The 18,782-nt window shown below is 39.0% G+C and overlaps 1 protein-coding gene and 1 non-coding gene across 6 annotated transcripts in view; both read right to left on the bottom strand.

Moving 5' to 3' along the window:
- Positions 1-1,441: 1,441 nt before the first annotated feature.
- The window catches only part of LOC107093971 (inactive rhomboid protein 1-like), a 22,625-nt gene continuing 5,284 nt past the window's right edge, over positions 1,442-18,782 (bottom strand). For 2 of the 5 annotated variants that reach the window (XM_015389348.1, XM_015389349.1), the window contains exons 3-18: positions 12,736-12,967; positions 10,850-11,056; positions 8,997-9,119; positions 8,653-8,795; positions 8,278-8,532; positions 8,083-8,194; positions 7,925-7,999; positions 6,210-6,371; positions 6,026-6,126; positions 5,022-5,085; positions 4,706-4,800; positions 4,449-4,524; positions 4,150-4,250; positions 3,892-4,045; positions 2,644-2,867; positions 1,443-2,556 (exon numbers count right to left, since the gene is read on the bottom strand). In XM_015389348.1, the coding sequence (XP_015244834.1) occupies positions 2,361-2,556; positions 2,644-2,867; positions 3,892-4,045; positions 4,150-4,250; positions 4,449-4,524; positions 4,706-4,800; positions 5,022-5,085; positions 6,026-6,126; positions 6,210-6,371; positions 7,925-7,999; positions 8,083-8,194; positions 8,278-8,532; positions 8,653-8,795; positions 8,997-9,119; positions 10,850-11,056; positions 12,736-12,967 (2,320 nt within the window). In that variant the 3' untranslated portion in view covers positions 1,443-2,360. Of the gene's footprint in view, positions 2,557-2,643; positions 2,868-3,891; positions 4,046-4,149; positions 4,251-4,448; positions 4,525-4,705; positions 4,801-5,021; positions 5,086-6,025; positions 6,127-6,209; positions 6,372-7,924; positions 8,000-8,082; positions 8,195-8,277; positions 8,533-8,652; positions 8,796-8,996; positions 9,120-10,849; positions 11,057-12,735; positions 12,968-16,060; positions 16,857-18,782 lie in introns of those variants that run through there. The other 3 variants (XM_015389351.1, XM_015389347.1, XM_015389350.1) reach the window with 3 other exon arrangements.
- On the bottom strand, positions 18,145-18,216 carry trnag-ucc. The gene has a single exon. It is a non-coding gene; the product is annotated as a tRNA-Gly (tRNA).

Below are 18,782 nucleotides of genomic sequence, written 5' to 3'. Positions count from 1 at the left end.
ATTATTTGTAAATTAAATGTAACCAGAAAGGAAAATCTGCAGACAGTCACACCAGGCTGTCCCACTGTGTCTGCCTTGTCCTACAAATAAAAGTTGCAACAGACAAGACCGTTTTTAGCAGTACAGAAAAATATATATATATATATTTTAAACAAAACTGTAACTTAAGCCTCTTTATAAGATTCTCCATGAGAGTAAGGAGGAAGTCATAAATCAAAATGCCCAGATATTTATATCTGAGAACAAGCTGGTTTTCATTTCCTGCAGAAAGGAACAGCAAAGGGGTCTTCTGAGGCACCTGAACCTGGAAAGAAAAACTGAACTTTTTCTATACTGATAAAAACGTCTCAAATATAGTAAAGAAAAGCTATGTTTTTCTGTAATAGTTCAGTGGTCTAATAGGAGGAGGTTTGGTTTAATAAAAAAAATTAAAAAAACAGTTTAATCCTCAGAGATCATTTTCTGTCCCTGCTATAAAGCTGATAGGACCTAACCCTGTAGAATGAACACATTTTATTAGTGAGGCACGTCATTCCTTGCTACCAAAATCAAAAGGCAAAGTCTGAGTACCAAGAAGTTATGATCTACTTTATGAATGAAAGGATGAGCTGTTAGGAATGCAAGACAATAAGATGAAGGGGATTTTGTGTCATGATCTTGGCACCATAGGCTGGGATTTACCCTTTTTCCTCTTATCTGTTTTGCTCCGCCCTGCGCTCATTATCTCTTACTAGAACCACCTGTTTCTGCTGCTATTTAAGCCTCCAGTTCCCAGCCATTGGTGCCAGATTATTCAACCCCCTAGCAAGACTAATATTAGTGTCCCTGTTTGTAATATGTTCTGCCTGTTTGGACTTCTGAGTATTGGTCGCCCCTGTTCTGCTCTTTTTGCCTGTCCTGTGTTTCTGAGCTATTACCTGGGTTCCGCCTTCTGTCGACCTTGGACCTGTCTTCTGACCACGGTGGGGATGATCCTCCTGGTTCCTCTGCAGGCACTGGCTGCTGCAAGACGCTGCTCCTCTTTTCTCCTGGATCTCTCAGTAACGAACAACAGAGTTCAGCTCCTCTGGATTACACTCCTTCTTCTTGGCACAGACTGAACTTTGGCAGTTTCCAGTGAGCCAGACGAGCAGCAGCACGCTTCATTAAATAAATGCCTTTTAAATATATCATATGCATAAGTTCTGGGTCCAATGTTCTGAGCCTCCTGACATTTTGTTTTATTTTTATAAATCATTGGTGTCTTCATGAACACCAATGACAGAGAAAAGCTTCAAATGAAAAAAGCTACATTAGAACAAGCTCTACTGGATTCAGATAAAACACTAATCCGAAGAAGAAAAAATGCTTGTTGCTTGTTCATATCACTTTAAAAGATATGGATAAGAATAAAGGTGAATACAACTGGTCAGACTTTGATCCTTCTCGTTTTAATTTCACAATCTGAAATCATCAGGATGTTGTTTCCAAATATCACCTTTTCATTCAGAACAAAAAAAGGTCAACTCAAGCTGAGTACAGAGTAGCTAAAACGCTACAATCTTTAATAAAACATCACACAGGAAGAGTCATTACAACTTCAACTAATTTTCACAGTTTTTCAGCTTTAAGTGCTTCATTCACAGGATGAATATTTACATCAGGATAGATATAAAAACAGAATCCATTCATGAACAAAGTGTAGAAAAGTCTGAGAAACAAAGTAACCGAATCAGGATTCAGTCACTAAACACATGATATTTTACAGGATTCTTTTACACAAGAATCTCCGAGCAGGGTAGTGAGAATGATACGTTTCTAAACAATAACTGTATATATCATGTCATACGCTAATGTTTGATAATAAATTAGAGCAGTAAGGCGTGATAAAGGAGCTGCATGGAGAAAAAGTGGGATTAAAAGAGTTTTTGTTTCCATTCAGTGCTTTAAAAATGATGTCTACAGCTTCATGTGATACAGTTGATAGCCTGCATATAGGCAAATAAATAAAAATAAACTAAAAACTGCTAAGAATCGGACCATGTTATGAAATTAAGGCACATTTAATCATTTCTGCATCTTGTCTACAGAGACTTCTCCATATGTAATAAGCAATCGGACCACTTGGGGGCGATGTGAAGGTACATCCTAAATGAAATCAAACACTTCTCCTTCAGTTTGCCTCCAGCCTGTCAAGGTTCAGTTTTATTTTGATCCTTGTGTTCAGGTGGAAATTCATTTCCTCTTTTTTTTAATGCTGAACCTATAGATTCAGCTAAAATGATGAGTTTATTCCAGAGGAAGGGTTCCCTCTCTTTATTTTCTTTTTTTAACTCCAACAATGCACTGGCATCCCAAAACTGAGGTTCCAGTTGTGAAACTCAGAGGAGGTGTGCGTTCAAGTCGTACTTTTCGCAGAACTTGTCTGTGACCGGGATGCAGGTGAGGTACTCGCACCAGTCACATTTTACTGGATACACATAGAAAAGGACGGCCAGGGTGGAGAGCAGGCCCAGGAAGATCAGCAGGAAAACGCAGATCTGGACCCTCTTTCGGTACATGTCGGAGCGTCCGAAGCTTGATGTTTAAAATACAAAGAGAGCCGATGAACAGGAGTAAGGTATCCCCCTAAACGCTCCTTAAATGTTTGTTGAGTTCACTTACCTGATGTATGGTAGGAAGGCAAAGGACAGGAAGAATCCTGACACAAAGCCGCAGACGTGGGCAAAGTTATCGATCCAAGGAAGCAGACCGAAGGAGAAGAAGAAGACAGAGATGGCAAAGAGTTTAGCAAACGCCCGCCATGGGCGCTCCAGGATCTGCCAGCTCTGAAAGAGCTCCACAAACAGACAGGCCAGGATGCCAAACTGGCTGCCTGCAGGACCCACCTGGAGGAGGAGGATGGAACAGGTTTTAGGGATCCACCAAACATAAAATCTGTCCAATTTTCCAAATTCCACAATGCATTGTACTACATAACAGTGATGTGACAAATTAAATAAAGCTTAACAATTCCTTTCTCTTGAGTGTGACAAACCAAAACAAAGCATGCAACATGTTCAAGTGGAAAGAAAAGAAAAACATGTTTAGGAAAACTGCTACCCAAACCTATTGGTTCTAATACCCAGAGATAAAGACTTTTGCTGTCAGATATCAGATATCTAATTAGTGATCACATTTCATCTTTATGGAACACAAATTGAGCCTAACTGCAGCTGATCTGTTTCCTCGGAGGTTCTTATAGAACACTAGAGAGGAACAAGCATCACAGAGACCAAAGAACCCAGCAGACAGAAAGTTCTGGTTCAGTTTGAAGCAGGATTAGGCTCTAAAATAATCTGTCAAATGTTTAACATTTCCTAAAGCTTTGTTTAAACAATCATCTTAGGATGGAGAGAAGATGGACCACTTGCAGACCTGCCAAGAAACAGATGTCTACTGTTAAAATAATTATCACTGATAATGTATGAGTTTATTACACCTTAATATTAGCTACCTGTTGCATGTCTGAACTGATGTTTTCCACAATAGTTTATCTAACTAAGACAGTTCCTTATTGGAGGAAAACTAAAGCTCTACATCAACATTCCCACATTGAGACATGGAGATGTCAGCATCATGCTCTGGGACAGAGAAGCAGGTCAGAGTTTATCTCAAGAAGGATGAAGCTAAATCCCTGGATCATCCTGGACATCCAATCAGAGATATAATGATCCAGGCAGATTCAGGTATTACAATGGTGTAGTCAAAGTTCAGGCTAAATCTGACTGAATGGTGCAGCCTGCAACATGTTTTAAAAGTTCTAACAGGAAACATTTCCTTGGTGTTGGTTTGTGGAGGGTTGTGGTTACAATAGACAAAGATGTGAAAATGAGGCGCAGTGAATCCTGAGGGTCATTTACAGACTAGTACCTCTGCTCTGTAGGGAAGGAATATAGCAGAGGCTAAGTTGCCTGTGATGCCGCTTAACATGTAGATGATGGAGATCCTGAGCCAGCCAGCCAGCTTCTCCAGGTCTCTCAGCACAGTCATCTGGAATAACACAGACACCAGGCAATGCAGGACGCTGCAGACACACAAAGACACATCATTCAGCTTCAGGTTTGGTTCCTTTTCACTAAATTTAGTGTCGTTGCAGATAGTGAGTTCAAAAGAGAACTGTTCAGAGACCCAGCATGAAGAAAGAGAGACAGCCACAGCCTGGAGAACTGATCGGGGACCTCTGGGTTGAGGAAGGGTAACAAACCACAAACATCATCCATACAGGCCACCTGGAAGACAGAATGAAGAAGAAACACCAGCATACAATATGAAATACTGCTGCATAGAGGCATCAGTGATGCATTAAGACCTGCAGAGCAAAGCTCCAGTTGCGAGTTAAAGCCCCATCAGGAGCGTTTTTCGCTTTTAAAACCAAGGAGCTGTTACTATGCATTGAAGGGAAGAAGACAGAGAGTGACTGGATATACCTGTGAGCAGAGTGTAGCTTCCTCATGAAAATATCCGTGCATAAAGTCACAGTACTCTCTGGAAGTGATTTCACATCTGCAATACAAAATTCATGCTTTACCCTACAGCTGCCATCAAACAGGACAAATAAATCCTCATTATTTTTTTAAATCCTGAACCAGGAAATGTGTCGAGCACTAGGGGAAAGAAAATGGCTTTCTGTTTTCTGTTCACATTGAAAACGAGATGTTTCAGCTTTAGCTCGCTCCATTCTCACCGTCCTTTAGTCCCGATGCAGCAGGGCCGGCCTGTGATGCTGCAGTCTATGTGGGGGAGGTTGGTGTGGTTCCCAGAGTTGAACTTTGTGCAGATCTACAGATACCATCAGAAGAACGGCCAAAATGTAGTGACTGAAATCCTTTTTAAAATCTAGCCAACAGGTTACTTCAGTTCCATCTAGAAAAAATATTTTATAATTATCTGTTCATAATATACATTTTATGGGAGCCTGTTGCCTTTACTAAGAGGTTACAAAACAGTAACTAAATAATAGTAAAGCATTTAAGGCTGAAATTTCTGGCTCTGGGACCTACCGGCCATCTTGTGATGTCATCTGACCACTCATGAGGGAAAACTGAGGCCGGTTCCTGACAAATTCTGCACTTGCAACAGAAAAAGGAAACATTACAGTAATAGCAGCTGGTAATACAGGTATAAAACCCTTCAGCAACCAGGCTACAGTCATAGTACAATTAATTAATCCAACAATACACAATATATAAGACATCTTAGATTAAACATGAGGTAAAATAGATAACTGTTGCATGATTTAACAGCTCATTCAGCAGCAGTTTTCTACCTGTAATCATCGGATCTGGGATGGTTTCGGTTTTCTTTGGTACTATCATTAGAGTTCTAAGAAGACCTTGAAATAAGAAGCTGATTCCTTCTTATTTAGACATTATTTGTAGAGTAGCTGCCTGTTTGTGAATGTTGTCCATTTGATAACCCAGTTTGGACCAAGCTTCAGAGGAAACCATGGTCAGCTCAAAGCTGGCAGCAAAACAATTCTAAATCATACCTCCACTACCGTGCCTGACAGTTGAAATGAGGCACTTGATAAAACATGAATTAGTTGAAGCTGAAATTTTGACTGTTATGATTACGGAGACATACTGTTGCATTATGGGGGAAACCCGCCCATATTACGCTTAGATTAATCTGGTCAGGCTGTAGATACTGGCCATTTGTACTAATTAGACCTGCTACCAGAGGAGCACTTTTAGAACTTGATTCAGCTGGTTTCTGAACAAAGTACCAGCCAGCAGTACAGTTTTTCCAAAAGATTTCAATCATGCACCTTAACATCCTCATATCTAATAATCCACAGACGATCTCCAAGCTCCCTTTTTTTTTTTTACCAAACTCATTAAAATGTCAGTAAGGAAGTTTAATGGCACATTTCACTTTTTGTGGATTTTTAAACCTCCAATTGCTTGTAATTTCTCCTCTAGGGATATAGTGTCCAAATAAACCCCCAAGAATTTAGAAAGGATTCAGATTTATTTCTAATGTTACTGTCTGGCTATAGGTTTACCTGGGATCCTGATGGCAGACTGAACCATTCTGGCGTAGTTTACCATTTAAATATGGAGCACTGGGGTGTTGAGGCCACTTTACCCATACTGCCAGGGTACTCTGCAGGCAAACAGAAAGTGGTGTTTTATTGGATGACTGGATGAGAAGGGTGACTGAAATGATCAGAAGCCGGTTTTACTGACTGAACACTCCTCCTGTGATGTCTGCAGGCAACCAGAGCGATCGTTTCGAACACAGCAGCCCGATTCTCTCTCTCTTGCTTTCGTCTCCTGGATCAGTTTTTGGATCTCTTCATCTTGACGCATGCAAGGGGAAAACTTTGCCCCCAGGTGGATCAGCGCCTCCTGCAGTTAGAGAAATGATGAAAAAGTGATGAATGATGAAAAAAAGTTTGGTGAAAAAAAAGAGGAATAACTTAAAATCACCTTTAGATGGTTAACTATACAAGAAGAGCTTAATATAACAATCCAACGGATTTTCTTCTGCTTTACCTTATATTCACTGAAGGTAACCAATGTTTGAAATTCAAAACTCAGTTAGAAAAAACAATAAAAGCAAAAACTTATAAAATTAAAGGACAGAGAAGTTCTGTCACATTAAATAATAACTATGAGAGGAAACATAAAACAGGCCTCTAAGGAATAACAACAATAAACAACAACAAATTACTTTTCTATTGACTGGGCGGTTCTTAATGTTATCATATGTTTGACCCAATATTTATTAAGGCAATAAGTACATGTTTCTAATTTTTAATCCACCGGAGGCCTTTTTTGGCCAAATAAATAAAGGAGACAAGAGAGCCCTGCAGAGGCTTCAGGTTCCATGTGGGCCCAGCAGAGGGCGCTGCACTGTAGTATAAATGGAGAGTACAGAGTGGAAAGCAAAGAATGTGCTTAACAAGGAAAAAAATGAATGAATACATCCACTCAAAGGTAATATTTTAATAAATACTTTAGATAATTACTGCTATTACTGCTCAATCTCTGATCCATGACCTAACCTATAATCTATAATCTAGCTGTCAATAAATATCTGATGTAAATGAATCAGGGGATCTGTGTAAGTTAGTAGTAGGCCTATGAAAAAATTATTCAAAATCAATTTAAAGATAAACCTAAATAAACATTCTTACTTTCCTTGTCATTGCTTTACATTGTAAATTTAAATAATTAAGTCTCTAGCAATTTCTTTTTAAAAAAAGTGTGATTTTGATGGTCATGACGAGCAGAAATGTCTCTCCAAATTTCCAGTTTTACCCACTAATAAGCTCAGAGCAGAATAATCTTTCTCAGTGTCAGAGCTAAATGAGTGGTAGCGTTTCCAAGGGCCTCGTTAAATATGTGGCCGTTTAATCTACCACACATGTAGCATTAGCACTAAGTGGTATTTTAGATACAAAGGCGTTCTTGGAGGAAGAGCCGACCCACCAGCAGCAATGTTCTAGAGCTTGCTAATATAAAGCATGCTTGCAGATTAGTGTAGTAGGGCCCAACATGGACCAGAAATAAGGCTGGGGATGTGTTATTTATCTGTTTCTTAACAACTGAGTTTTTTCTTAAAGCTTTAGATAAAGTTGTCTAAAGCTTAGTTTAAACAAGTTTATCTAAAGTTTTTATTACATTTTCACTTCTTAACAACATTTAGATACTTCAGGTTTTATAAGTTCTAATATTTGTGCCAAATTGCATAATTAAATTAAACCTTTGAGGATGAATGTTACATTTAGCATGTATGAAATATTTTCATATATATAAACAAAAAATTTTCTGCTCTTTTTGTTGTTTAAAAGTATTTTCAAATAACACTTTTGAGAGTTTGAGTCCCATTAAAGCCAGCCCTCCATTAATCCTTTATTATATCCTTTTCTCATAATTTGAAGAGTTTGAACACTTACAGAGCTTGGACCCACCCAGAAGTTCTGTTGTTGCACAAACTTGACGTTTTCATAAACCCCTTTATTTCTCAGCACCTTAAAAAAATAACATTTAGATGAAAATAACTATGTGTGCATAGCCAATAATAGTCGTTATGTGGATTGTTGAAGCTACTTACCGAGTCCACCGTCTCATGCTGGGTGAAGCCTATTGGAGCGATACCGTAAATAGAGACAGCCAGGACGGTGATAAGCAGGTGGACGAATGTGATCCAGTAGGTAAAAAAAGGCCTGAAAAACATAATAAGTCACTAAGTCGGAGTCTAAACTGATGCATCAGCCATTAAAAGAAGAACAGAAATAAAAAGTCCTGCCTGTGGTCATCCATGTCTTCAATCTGCCGTTTTACGAAGCTGTCCAGGCGTTTGCGGTAGGTCCGGTTGGTGAGCCGACCCACCATGCCCAGCCCGTACGGCCTCTTCTCCCGGGCAAACAGTTTCTTCACAGGAACTGTAATCCTCTGTCCTCGCTGCTTTTGGCTGCTTGCACTCACCACCTCCTGCTTCAGACGCACTTTAGGCTGGACTAGAGAGCCATCCTTCGCCTTCCTCCACCCTCTCTCTAAAGGCCTGGATTGAGATGGAGGAGTGAAGATCAGGAAATGTACATTAAATAATATCTAAAGTTCTTTTTTTTTTGACAGTGCAGCATTTGAGCAGATCTTTAAAGATTTCAGAACATCAGCCCACAGCATGAGATGAGTCCTCTCCAGTTTGTTCTTATCCAGGGCGCTTCCTGTGAGCACGCTCTCATCCAGCTGTTTCAGGTCCGCCTCGGAAGGTGTCTCAAACACATCATCAGCAAAACTGGATACTTCTTCCTGGAAAACGTCCTAAATAGGTGAAAAATTTCAATAAGATAAATTGCACCTAATCTCAGACTGAGTTTAGGTAAAAGAAAACTTTCCAAGGCAGCTTTGCAGATTTTAAAACTATGATTTTATATTTAAAATTGTTAAACAGGAAGAAAAAATGTTTTGCAGTTCTATTATAAAGTTTTCTGGTTTTGCAGACGACGTCTTTGCGTTGCTCACTCTGGTGAAGAACGACGTGTCCAGCTCATCTGGAAAATCCTCTGTGTCCTCGTCAAAGACGCTGGGAGGCATGAAGCTTCGTCTGCGACTCCTTCCAGCTGCGTTCTCACCTAACGTTCGACCCTAGACGTTACAACGACATACACGAATCACTTCATGTCATCAGTTTTTATGACTTAGAAGAAAGCCCTCCATCCTAATGAGGAAAGCATGGTGGTGGTGTCATTGTTCAAGGAGAGCACTGATGTTTTAAAAATCTTTAACTGTGCATCAATTTATTTAATAAAATACAAATCTACCAAGCATGGAAATAAATATGAAATATTTTACTTAATATAAACACTGAAGCTCTGAAGCCTTAATTATTATTTTTTTATCTCTGGATTAGTTGCATGTCTAGCGTTTGATTATGAGCAATACCAAAACACTAGACAATTCCAAAATTTCTCTTGCTTGCTACACATCTGATGCATGTGAATCTATCAACAAAAAACTGTTTCAAAGACCTTGAAAACATAATAAAACATACTGTGGATATTAGAATCCCTTTATCCCCCCCAGTCTGAACAAAACAGCCTGTCATGGGGCCATTATGGTCTGGCTGTTAACCATGACTACTGCACATCCTCTTTCAGAACCTGCTTCTAATGTGAAAATGTTCTGGTCTGGGATCAGTTTCGAGCCTTTAGGTGTATTATTAATGGCTCGCAGAAAAAAAAAAGTTTCACCAGAAGAGATTTTACTTTATTTTTAAATTCCTCCTAGACGACTAGCTAACGTAAATATTTAAGAGGAACAGGAAGGTCACTGAGCTCCTGATCAGCCTCAAAAACATCTGAAACATTTAACATTTCTGTTAAAGTTTATCATATTTATAACAGCAATAATGAATTGAACATGCTGTTAGTCTAAAATCATAAATGCTTTATCATTTTTTTAATGTATTAATTATAAACGATGCTACTGTCTGGGTTGTTAAATTAGTTACTCTGATGAGTATTTAGCTTTATGGTATATTAAAGGTTATGTTTTCTAACATTAGATGTAGTGGCCTTATAGGTTTGCCTTCAGAACGTCCCATACTGGTTCTGGTTAAGGAGTCAGAGGCTGCCCAGCACATCTGGACATCTCCTAACAGTGATGTCTGCATGCAGCAGCAGCCTCTGAGCGTGAGTGGATTAGCTCTGCTTGTATTTTCTGACCTCAATCCCAACACAGAGCTGAGCATTCGTTGTGTTTTATCACAGACCATCTGGTGGAAGGAACTCCCACTTCAGGCAAACCCGTCCCCCTAGCCGCCCCATCTTACATCCAAGCCTATTCGCATGCATCTGCGGCGAGCTCAGAGAGGCTCATCTCTACTCTACTGTAACATGTTTTTATCACGGTTTTAATCTCCGGAACACAGATACACACAGGCTGACGTGATGTTTTACATAACGCGCCAGTTCATACAGGAACACACATACTTGGTCGATTTCCAGGAATAAATTACAAAGCAGTTATGGAAATAAAGAGCATCTAAACCAAAGTATAGAGCTTTAAAACTGTTTAAGCATTTTTTAGCATTAAGAGCACAAGCTAATGCTTTATTGGTACACAATCAGTCACTGATAGGCAGATTGGTTGGTTACTTAGGGAAGACAGGAAGATATATATTAGAGGATGATTTCTCTGCTCACTGAGCCACAGTCCATCCTCTGGATGTAGCAGTGGGACATAAAGGTGATAAATTATAAAATAGATGAGTGAGTTTTAATAAAGCTTTGTACCAGCAGATATCTGAAAAAATTATTAATCAAAGAGGCCGAGAGTTTACCCTTTATTTAAACTATTAATAGAGTAAAAAGTACCCTCATTAGTGCTGCTGCAGCCTTGATGCTCATAACGGCAACCGAATCCCGCTTCCGTCGCCGTGGCAACCTGTTGAGGGCAGAGCGGGAGCTGGAGAAGGAGCAGAGGGACGCTGTGCCCGGTGTGAGCGGAGTTTGCGGCACGCTGAGCCCGTCCACCTCTTCCACCACGCGGAAGGCCCGGCCTCGGGCCAGAGGGTCTACGATCTGCACGCAGACACATGGGACGCCTCTGATCAAACACTGCGACAGGAAGCAGCAGCGCAAACATCGACACATATCTGAATTGAGATGGATTAATGTTATTAGCATGTTTGTAAAGTTAAACTAATTAAAAGTCACATGTTTTAACTCTACTCGGGTCGCCCACAGTAAACAAGTCTGCAAAGAGGTCAAAACTAAATACTGACTCCTTCCTACATGGCATATCAGTGGCACTTTACATTCAGCCTAAATGTTTGATCGCTTTTTGCTTTAAGATTTCTTGAGAAACATAAGAATTCATTAAAACAATATCTAGTTTTTATTAAATTTTTCTTTCATCTACTTTAAACGGAGATGGATCACTTGTCAAGATTATTTCTATATATTTTTTTTCTTTGGATTAGTTTAGGTTGCTATTGTCTTAAACAATAACAAAAAAAAAAAATTATTCATTGAAGAGCTGCTATTCATCTATAAAGACAACACTGTAGATGGAAAACAGGTGCAAAGCTGGTGCAGACTGCCCTGTTCAGATGAGGGAATTGTGCTTGTAGCCGGTATGAGGAGAGCAGAGTAACAATACAAAAAAATGCTTTTTAAGGTGCTAGAAAAAAAACTGTAAAAATATTTTTAAAAGATCATAGAATTTACTTTTTTACAGCAGAATAAAGCTCTGAACAACTGGATTAACCTCCAATGAATCTCTAAATAAATATAGAGGAAATATATATCAAAATAAATGTTGCAAACTACGGGAAGCCAATAATGATTTAATAAAACATAACCTTGCTTCAGGGACAGGCTGTAAAGAATATTGAGAAGGAATTTTTTTTAAATCCTTGGTTTCCCCCTCACCTCCAAATGAAGGCTCTGATGTTCTGCAAATTCATGAAGGCACATGTTAAACTTTAACACCTGCTGCTTTACTCTGTCCACCTAGTTAGTAGATCAGCTTTGCACATGCTATCAAATTAATACATGCAAAGTAGTAGTAGATCAAGGCCTTTGAGTTTTATGTTTTAACTCTTTATTTAATACAAGTCTTTTGATCATTAGATCTGCTTGGGGTTTTGTTCCAATTCATTAATCTTCTCTCCTCTTCCTTGTTTCTCAAGTTTTTTATTAAAACTTACTAATCTTGATGTATAAACTCAGGACTTTTGAGAAAGTAATAGCAAAGTCTTCTTCCAAATTGGGACCATAAATTATTTGGGTAATCCAAATTAAACTCAAGCAGGACATAAAAAAATATATTTGACTTCATTCTATATATATAAGTGTCTTGTTTTAACTGATCTGTTTCGATTAAAACCAAGAGGCAAAATGATGGTGCTATGCTGCACTTTCAGGTCTTTAAGCAATGTTACACCTAGCATCTATTCAAATGATCTTAATAAACTTTTGAATGGGACTCAGATCAATGCAGCTTAAAACATCTATACGGATTTTTAACACAGATTTTTATTTAAAATTATATTCAACATCCTGAAGTTTGCAGATTAAAGATTTTTTACAGTTTTACACCCCAGCTGGGGTGAAAGGGAAAGAAAAAGTGTTGGCAGAAACTATTAATTCGTAAACGAGGAAGTGAAGAGGGGAGACTGAGGGAGGAAATGTGATGGAGAGGAAAGTAAAAAAAAAAAAGCTTTCTTCTCTGTTAATCCCCAAAGATACTAGCCTACCCACTGCATCCCACAGTGACGCTGGTGACCGGGGTGGTGGGGTGGGAGGTAGAGGGGGGGAGGGGTCTCAGTGCTGGCCAGTGACAGATTGTCCTGGCTGGTCAGCTCCATCTCCCTCATCACCTGGGCCTTCAGCCCCCCGTACAGCTGGCTGCAGTGCTGCAGGCTCCTCCTCCTCCATCTCTGGGTGCTGTCGCTGTCCTTGCTCACTCCGAACCAGTCAGCGGTGCCCCTGCAGCGAGGACACACTTCTATTAGTAAGAATCTCATGCACTGAAGCCTGAATTGAATGCAGAGTAGAAACATTTCTAGCAAATTCGTCACTCCTTCACAGAAGCATGTGGCAAAGGAACTCTAATTTCTGTTATGTAGGAAGGAAATTAAATAATATTCAGTGTAGAGCTCAGTTGCGTGTTTATTGCTATTAAAATGTAAAATATAAATTATTTCAAATCAGTGGAGCATTGAATTGATCACTTCAACTCTTTGGCAGAGTCTGTGTATCACTTTAGGTTGAATAGAAACTAAATATTCAATTCAATTTCATTAATTTATATAGCGCCAACTCACAACACATCATCTCAAGGCACTTTACAGTTAACCAGATCATACAGTCAAATTGATTAAAAGTTTTCTTTCTAAAGAAAACCATTTAATTACATTGACTCATTGACTTGAAGGCAATCCCTCACACTAAGCATGCCTGTAGCGACAGTGGAGAGGAAAAACTCCCTTTTAGCAGGAAGAAACCTCCAGCAGAACCAGACTCAGTGTGAGCTGAGCGGCCTTCTGCCAAGGCAGACTGGGGTTCAAGGAGACAGAAACTGACATACGAATAAAATCCTTCCATAAGTAAAGAAAATGATAAAGAAATAAGGCACATAAATTATTCAACAAAAGGCCACATTCTCCCTACACATTCAAATTTTCTGGGGGGGTTTCAACATTTTGTATGTATTTTATGGGATTTTACATCACAAAGAGAATCATTGCAACAAAGATAAAGGTAGATAATTCATGATTTAAGAATTTGAAGGGGTGGGGTGTGTTTAGGCTCCTTTCCTCTGATACCCCTTAATACAGGTAAATACATTCTAGCCAATGTGTGTTACTTCATCTGAGTATTTGTTTTACTGCTCCTTTCACTTCGTTAACCCTACATAAAATCAAGTGCTTCAGAATAAAAAGAATTACAAGATAAGCTATTTTGTTTGCTTTTTGAGTTCAGTTAAGTTTATTTTTTCAGACATCTTAGGCATAGAAAACACACAAATCAACATTTTTCACAACGTCTGAAAGGAAATTGGCAAAAGTCAAAGCTTATTTCACCCATCCCTACTACATCAGACAAAATTTAGAATTTGAACTAGCTGAAAAATCTATATAGGATAAGGGATTAAACAATAATAAATGTAATGTACATTTTTACAGTAGGTACCAAAATAGATTCAAAATCATTTCTAACACAATTATATCTAATTATTTTAACCCGTTTAAACAGAACTGTGACTTGGCTCTGAATTTGGTTTACGGTATTTCCCTTCAACCGAGATACAATGCTGCTCAACATTTATTTTAAATTTGTATTTTTTTTATATGTCACAACCTGGAAAATTATAAACAAAGTCTTTGCTTTGAAACAATCTCTGGATCTTACACTTAAAATTATACATAAAACGTTCAGTTTTAAATTCAACAAAGTCTCTAAATGCAAAAGCTTTCATCTTAATAAAAAAAAATGTTATATCTTTTATAGACCGATTTAATTTACCCCACATCTCTAGGCCACAGTTCATGGTCATTACAAAGACGTGGACGCCCAACTATTAGAAATGGGATTAACTACGTCCAATAAAATCTGCTGAATTTTGTTGTTGTAACATAACAGCAGTAAAAATAAAGAGGATCAAAACCTTTGGCTGAACAGACTGTTGAGGGAGAGTCTGGTGATGGAAAAGAAAAGCAGCAATTAGGGAGAAAGAAGGATCACAGCAGAAAAAAACCCTTCAGAAGAAATGACAGCAGAGAGCCAAACTCCCCTCCATCGTCTGATAAAAGCTGCAGCATCACCTCCTGTTTAATTTCACAGAATGTGGCCAGTTATATCCCATAATGTTTGGAAGCATCTGGGACCTCTTCACCAGCATCAAGAATGTGAATGGATAAAAAAAAAAAATACTTAAATTATCTCCTTTATGGGCTGTTATTCCTTCTCTAGATCGTCTCACATCCAAGTTAATTACACTCCATGTTTGATAGCGACTGCACAATATGCCGTATTGAACCAGGAGGAGGAGGCCACACATTGGCAGCATGTTTGGAGAGCACAATGTCCTGGGATAAACACTAAGCCATCATCCTGGAGAACAACGGCAGCTGAGGACGCCTTTTAAGGCTGAACACAAGGCTGAATAAGGGTGAAGTAGTACAGGGTGCTCCTCCTCCAGAGAGGAAGGTTCCTAAAAGAGACACAGGTTTGGGAAAAGCAAAAGAGAATAACCAAGAAGTTCTTGAAGGAAAGGGAGAAAGAGAGAGCTCTGGTTTCTGGTTGGGAGAGATAAAAGATCAAGGCTAGATAACAGATTTGTTTGCACTCATGCACTGAAAAACATGAGTAACCCAGTTACCCCTAAACACAGCATTCAGCTCTAAGCAACACTGAACCACTTTAACTAGGGGCCACATCCTGCAGGTCAAACATGTTTTTGTTTGGATAAATCGTCGGGCAGCCGAGGGGGAAAAACTTTCCTCCATCTAAACAGTTGGAGCTAATGAACAAACAGGGTATCTGCTGAGGTTTAGCAGCAGTGCATCGTGGGCTGTCAGCTATCAAAGGATTTCTACACACCTCCAAAATTGAGGCGGTCCAGTATTTTACTGTGGTCCCATTCAGCGGAGATGTTGATGAGCAGATGTTACTGTTCAAGACCAGTAAAAATACTAAAAACTGTCTTAAGCACTACCAAACACTGTTCGGTGTAGAAGCTGTTACTGAAGGTTGGTTTAAAGGTTAACTGCATTTAGTGGCAGGTGTTTAAAAAATAAATTCATAGTAAACGTGAGAAACTTTTTAAAGGGAAGCTTTGTTTTCTGTGAGATGTTGAGGAGTCTGTAAAAAAGATAACAGGAAGACGGAGTATCCTTCTGCCTTCACAATAAGAGCAAAACTTTAAGGATGATCTTAAAGAGCAAGCTTCTTAAGATCATCAAAATCTTCTCTAAAGAGGAATTTATCTGAAATATTTGCCAAATAAATGGAACACATCTAAATCATTACTTTAAGGTTGAATCATTTTGGTTTTAACTTAGCTCTGCTTACACTCACCTGTCCTGAGACCTCCAGAACGGGTTCAGGGTGTGGGTCATACCTGACAGGTATCGTTCCTGCGGAGGTGAGTCGACTCCATCAGCATCACCAACACAGTAATCCAGTTAAAACCCTGACAAATCCTCACAAATGACACACCCACACTTCCATCAAGGATATCCTGATATCTGAGCCAGTTGTGCCTCAGTTAAGACAAAACCTAAAGTATCAGCACCTCCGGAATCTGTTAAATCCAACTCATGTATTTCAGAGATCCTGGTTGGTCAAAAGCTGAAAAGTGATGGTGATCCTCCTGGTTCAGACGGCTCTAAACTTCTACTGCGATCTGCAGGGAACGTCCACATCTCCTCCAGCTGAACTGGATCACTGAGAGCACAGTGAACAAGAGGATCTAACTTCTACTGTTGTCATGAGCTCAGAGCGGGGTCTTCCATAAGGCTGAGTGCATGTGTCAGCAGCTGGCGGACGTCCCAGTGTCTCCTTGAGAATTCAAGCCAAAAGGACCTGACATCTGGGATGAAGATGACAGAAGGTCTGGTTCTCGTCAGCCTGAAAACCCCCAACAACCCAGAACCCCAAAGATCTCTATCAGTGAGGTCATTCTCTCCTTGTTTATGAGAAAAGAGACGTTCTTCTCTTCGAAGACACTGGCACGCCACAGGAAACGGAAGCTTTAGGGGACGGAGACAAGAAGAATCACTGTAGACATTAGGAGGGCACTCAGACAAGCCTGGACTTGCACACAAACACACAAAGGTACTGAAACAGCAGAGACACAAAGCTCCTGGTGGAACTCCTCCTCCTCTTCAGGCTCAAACATTCACGTTGGGTTTTATAAGCAATCAAACTCTGCAATCCAAAACAGCTACAATTATGAGTATCTGTGTGACTAAATAATAAATCACGAAACGTTGCGCTTTGAGCTTTCAAAATGAACGGCTCCTTCACATGAGGGATGACTCATGAGACATCTCAGCTCCTGCTCCAAACAAACATCAGGATTGCCTCCCAGATACTCGACAAAGAATGAGCAACAACACATGCTCTGTTTAAACTGAGCAGATACCGCTACATCTTTAACCTTTCTCAAGAAGCAGCCATCGGAACAAGCCTTACTCTAAATTAACCATAAGGAAAAGCTAAGGAACCTCAGGAACTTCTGGGTTAAAGCAGGTTTTACTTTCATTGTCTGTTTGGTTCTGGACAGGTAATAATAATTCTATTCTTTATGTGTCATAAACATTGAGAACTCTGAAACCGAAGACGGAGAAGTGAGAAGCTGTCGAAAAGGAAACTATAGCTGTGGTTTTGTGTTGTCACACATCTATGTTCAAGTTGTTTGTTAAAGAGCAGAGAGGGTTTTTGAGTCATGCACAACAGAGAAAGAGGTGGGGGGAATCTTAATGTGGAACACTAACTGGGATGATGGTACATGAATATTTAAATCATCTGTGGAAAGTAAATAAATATACAAATGGAGACACATCTGCTGATCATTTAAGCTGCAAGAGAGAGCCAACCTGAGAGGACGAAAAATGTTGCTTTTGTTCATTTTTCCTAAGTTTTAACCCTGTTAGGTTGTAGGAACATCAGCTTTTATGGTAGGTATCAACTTTCCACATGCTTTATATCCTAAAAGCTATTATATGACTCTAAAGACCAGTTAAAATGTTAGTGTTATATTCATCATGCCTTTTCTTTTAAGTTAAACTTCCAATGCTGTTTAATACAGTTTTCAAAGAGGAATCAGATTCAGTTTAAATGCAGCAGATTAAAGGTTAAGACAAAGATAAGAAAATGATCTCTAAACAACTTACTTTGATTAACTTATTTGTTCTTATCTTCCAAGGTTACATAGTCATATTTTTATGTTTATGCATTTAGCAGACACTTTTATCCAAAGCGACTTACAGTAACCATCAATAAGTAAGTTTTCTAGTCAGATTCAGTGTTGACAGCAAAAAGATAGAGGGACTAACAGAAAGAGTAGTAGAGGGGTACAGAGCTATGATGACTTAGTGCAGCATTGGAAGTCAATGAAAACAGCTTTTCTGTTTGGACTTATTCAAGGTACAAGATCATGCAACGGCTGGGAATCGAACCCAGATCAACTGCTTGGAAGGCAGCTATGCTCACCAATATACCATCATCGCCGTATTTCGTGTAGGCACATATAAAGATCAGTCTTTTTTCTTTTACAGTGACACATCTTGGCAGCATGTTTCTGTAGCTGGTAAACATTTCCTCAAAGTGCTGAAAAACTACTTACTTTCCTTTTTCAAGAAAACCATCAAAATACAAAGTGTCAAATAATATTACTAGGATACCAGTCAATAATCCATTGTATGTACATTAGCCAAAGTGAACTGACAGCTTATATTAGTCCAGTTTCTATTAATTAACTATTGTCTCCCTGTTTGATCCATGAGCACATCAATAAAAACAAATTCCATTTGTCAATGTGACTGAAAGCATATATTTTTAAAGCTAAGTTATAAGAATCACTCACTTTAACATGTTTTTTTTTTTATTGCAGTATTCAGGTTTATGGAGCTTAGGCAAAAAAAGTGAAAAGATTTTGGTTTTGTGCAATATCAATTGTATTGAAGTCTTCATATATCTATCTATCTATCTATCTATCTATCTATCTATCTACTGTATCTATCTATCATCTATCTATCATCTATCTATCTATCTATCTATCTACTGTATCTATCTA

This window comes from Cyprinodon variegatus, unplaced genomic scaffold (genome assembly GCF_000732505.1).
Source record: "Cyprinodon variegatus isolate N-32 unplaced genomic scaffold, C_variegatus-1.0 Scaffold456, whole genome shotgun sequence".
Classification (NCBI taxonomy): Eukaryota; Metazoa; Chordata; class Actinopteri; order Cyprinodontiformes; family Cyprinodontidae; genus Cyprinodon; species Cyprinodon variegatus.
Note: the sequence above shows the minus strand (reverse complement) of the source record. Positions and strands in the feature narration are given on the sequence as shown.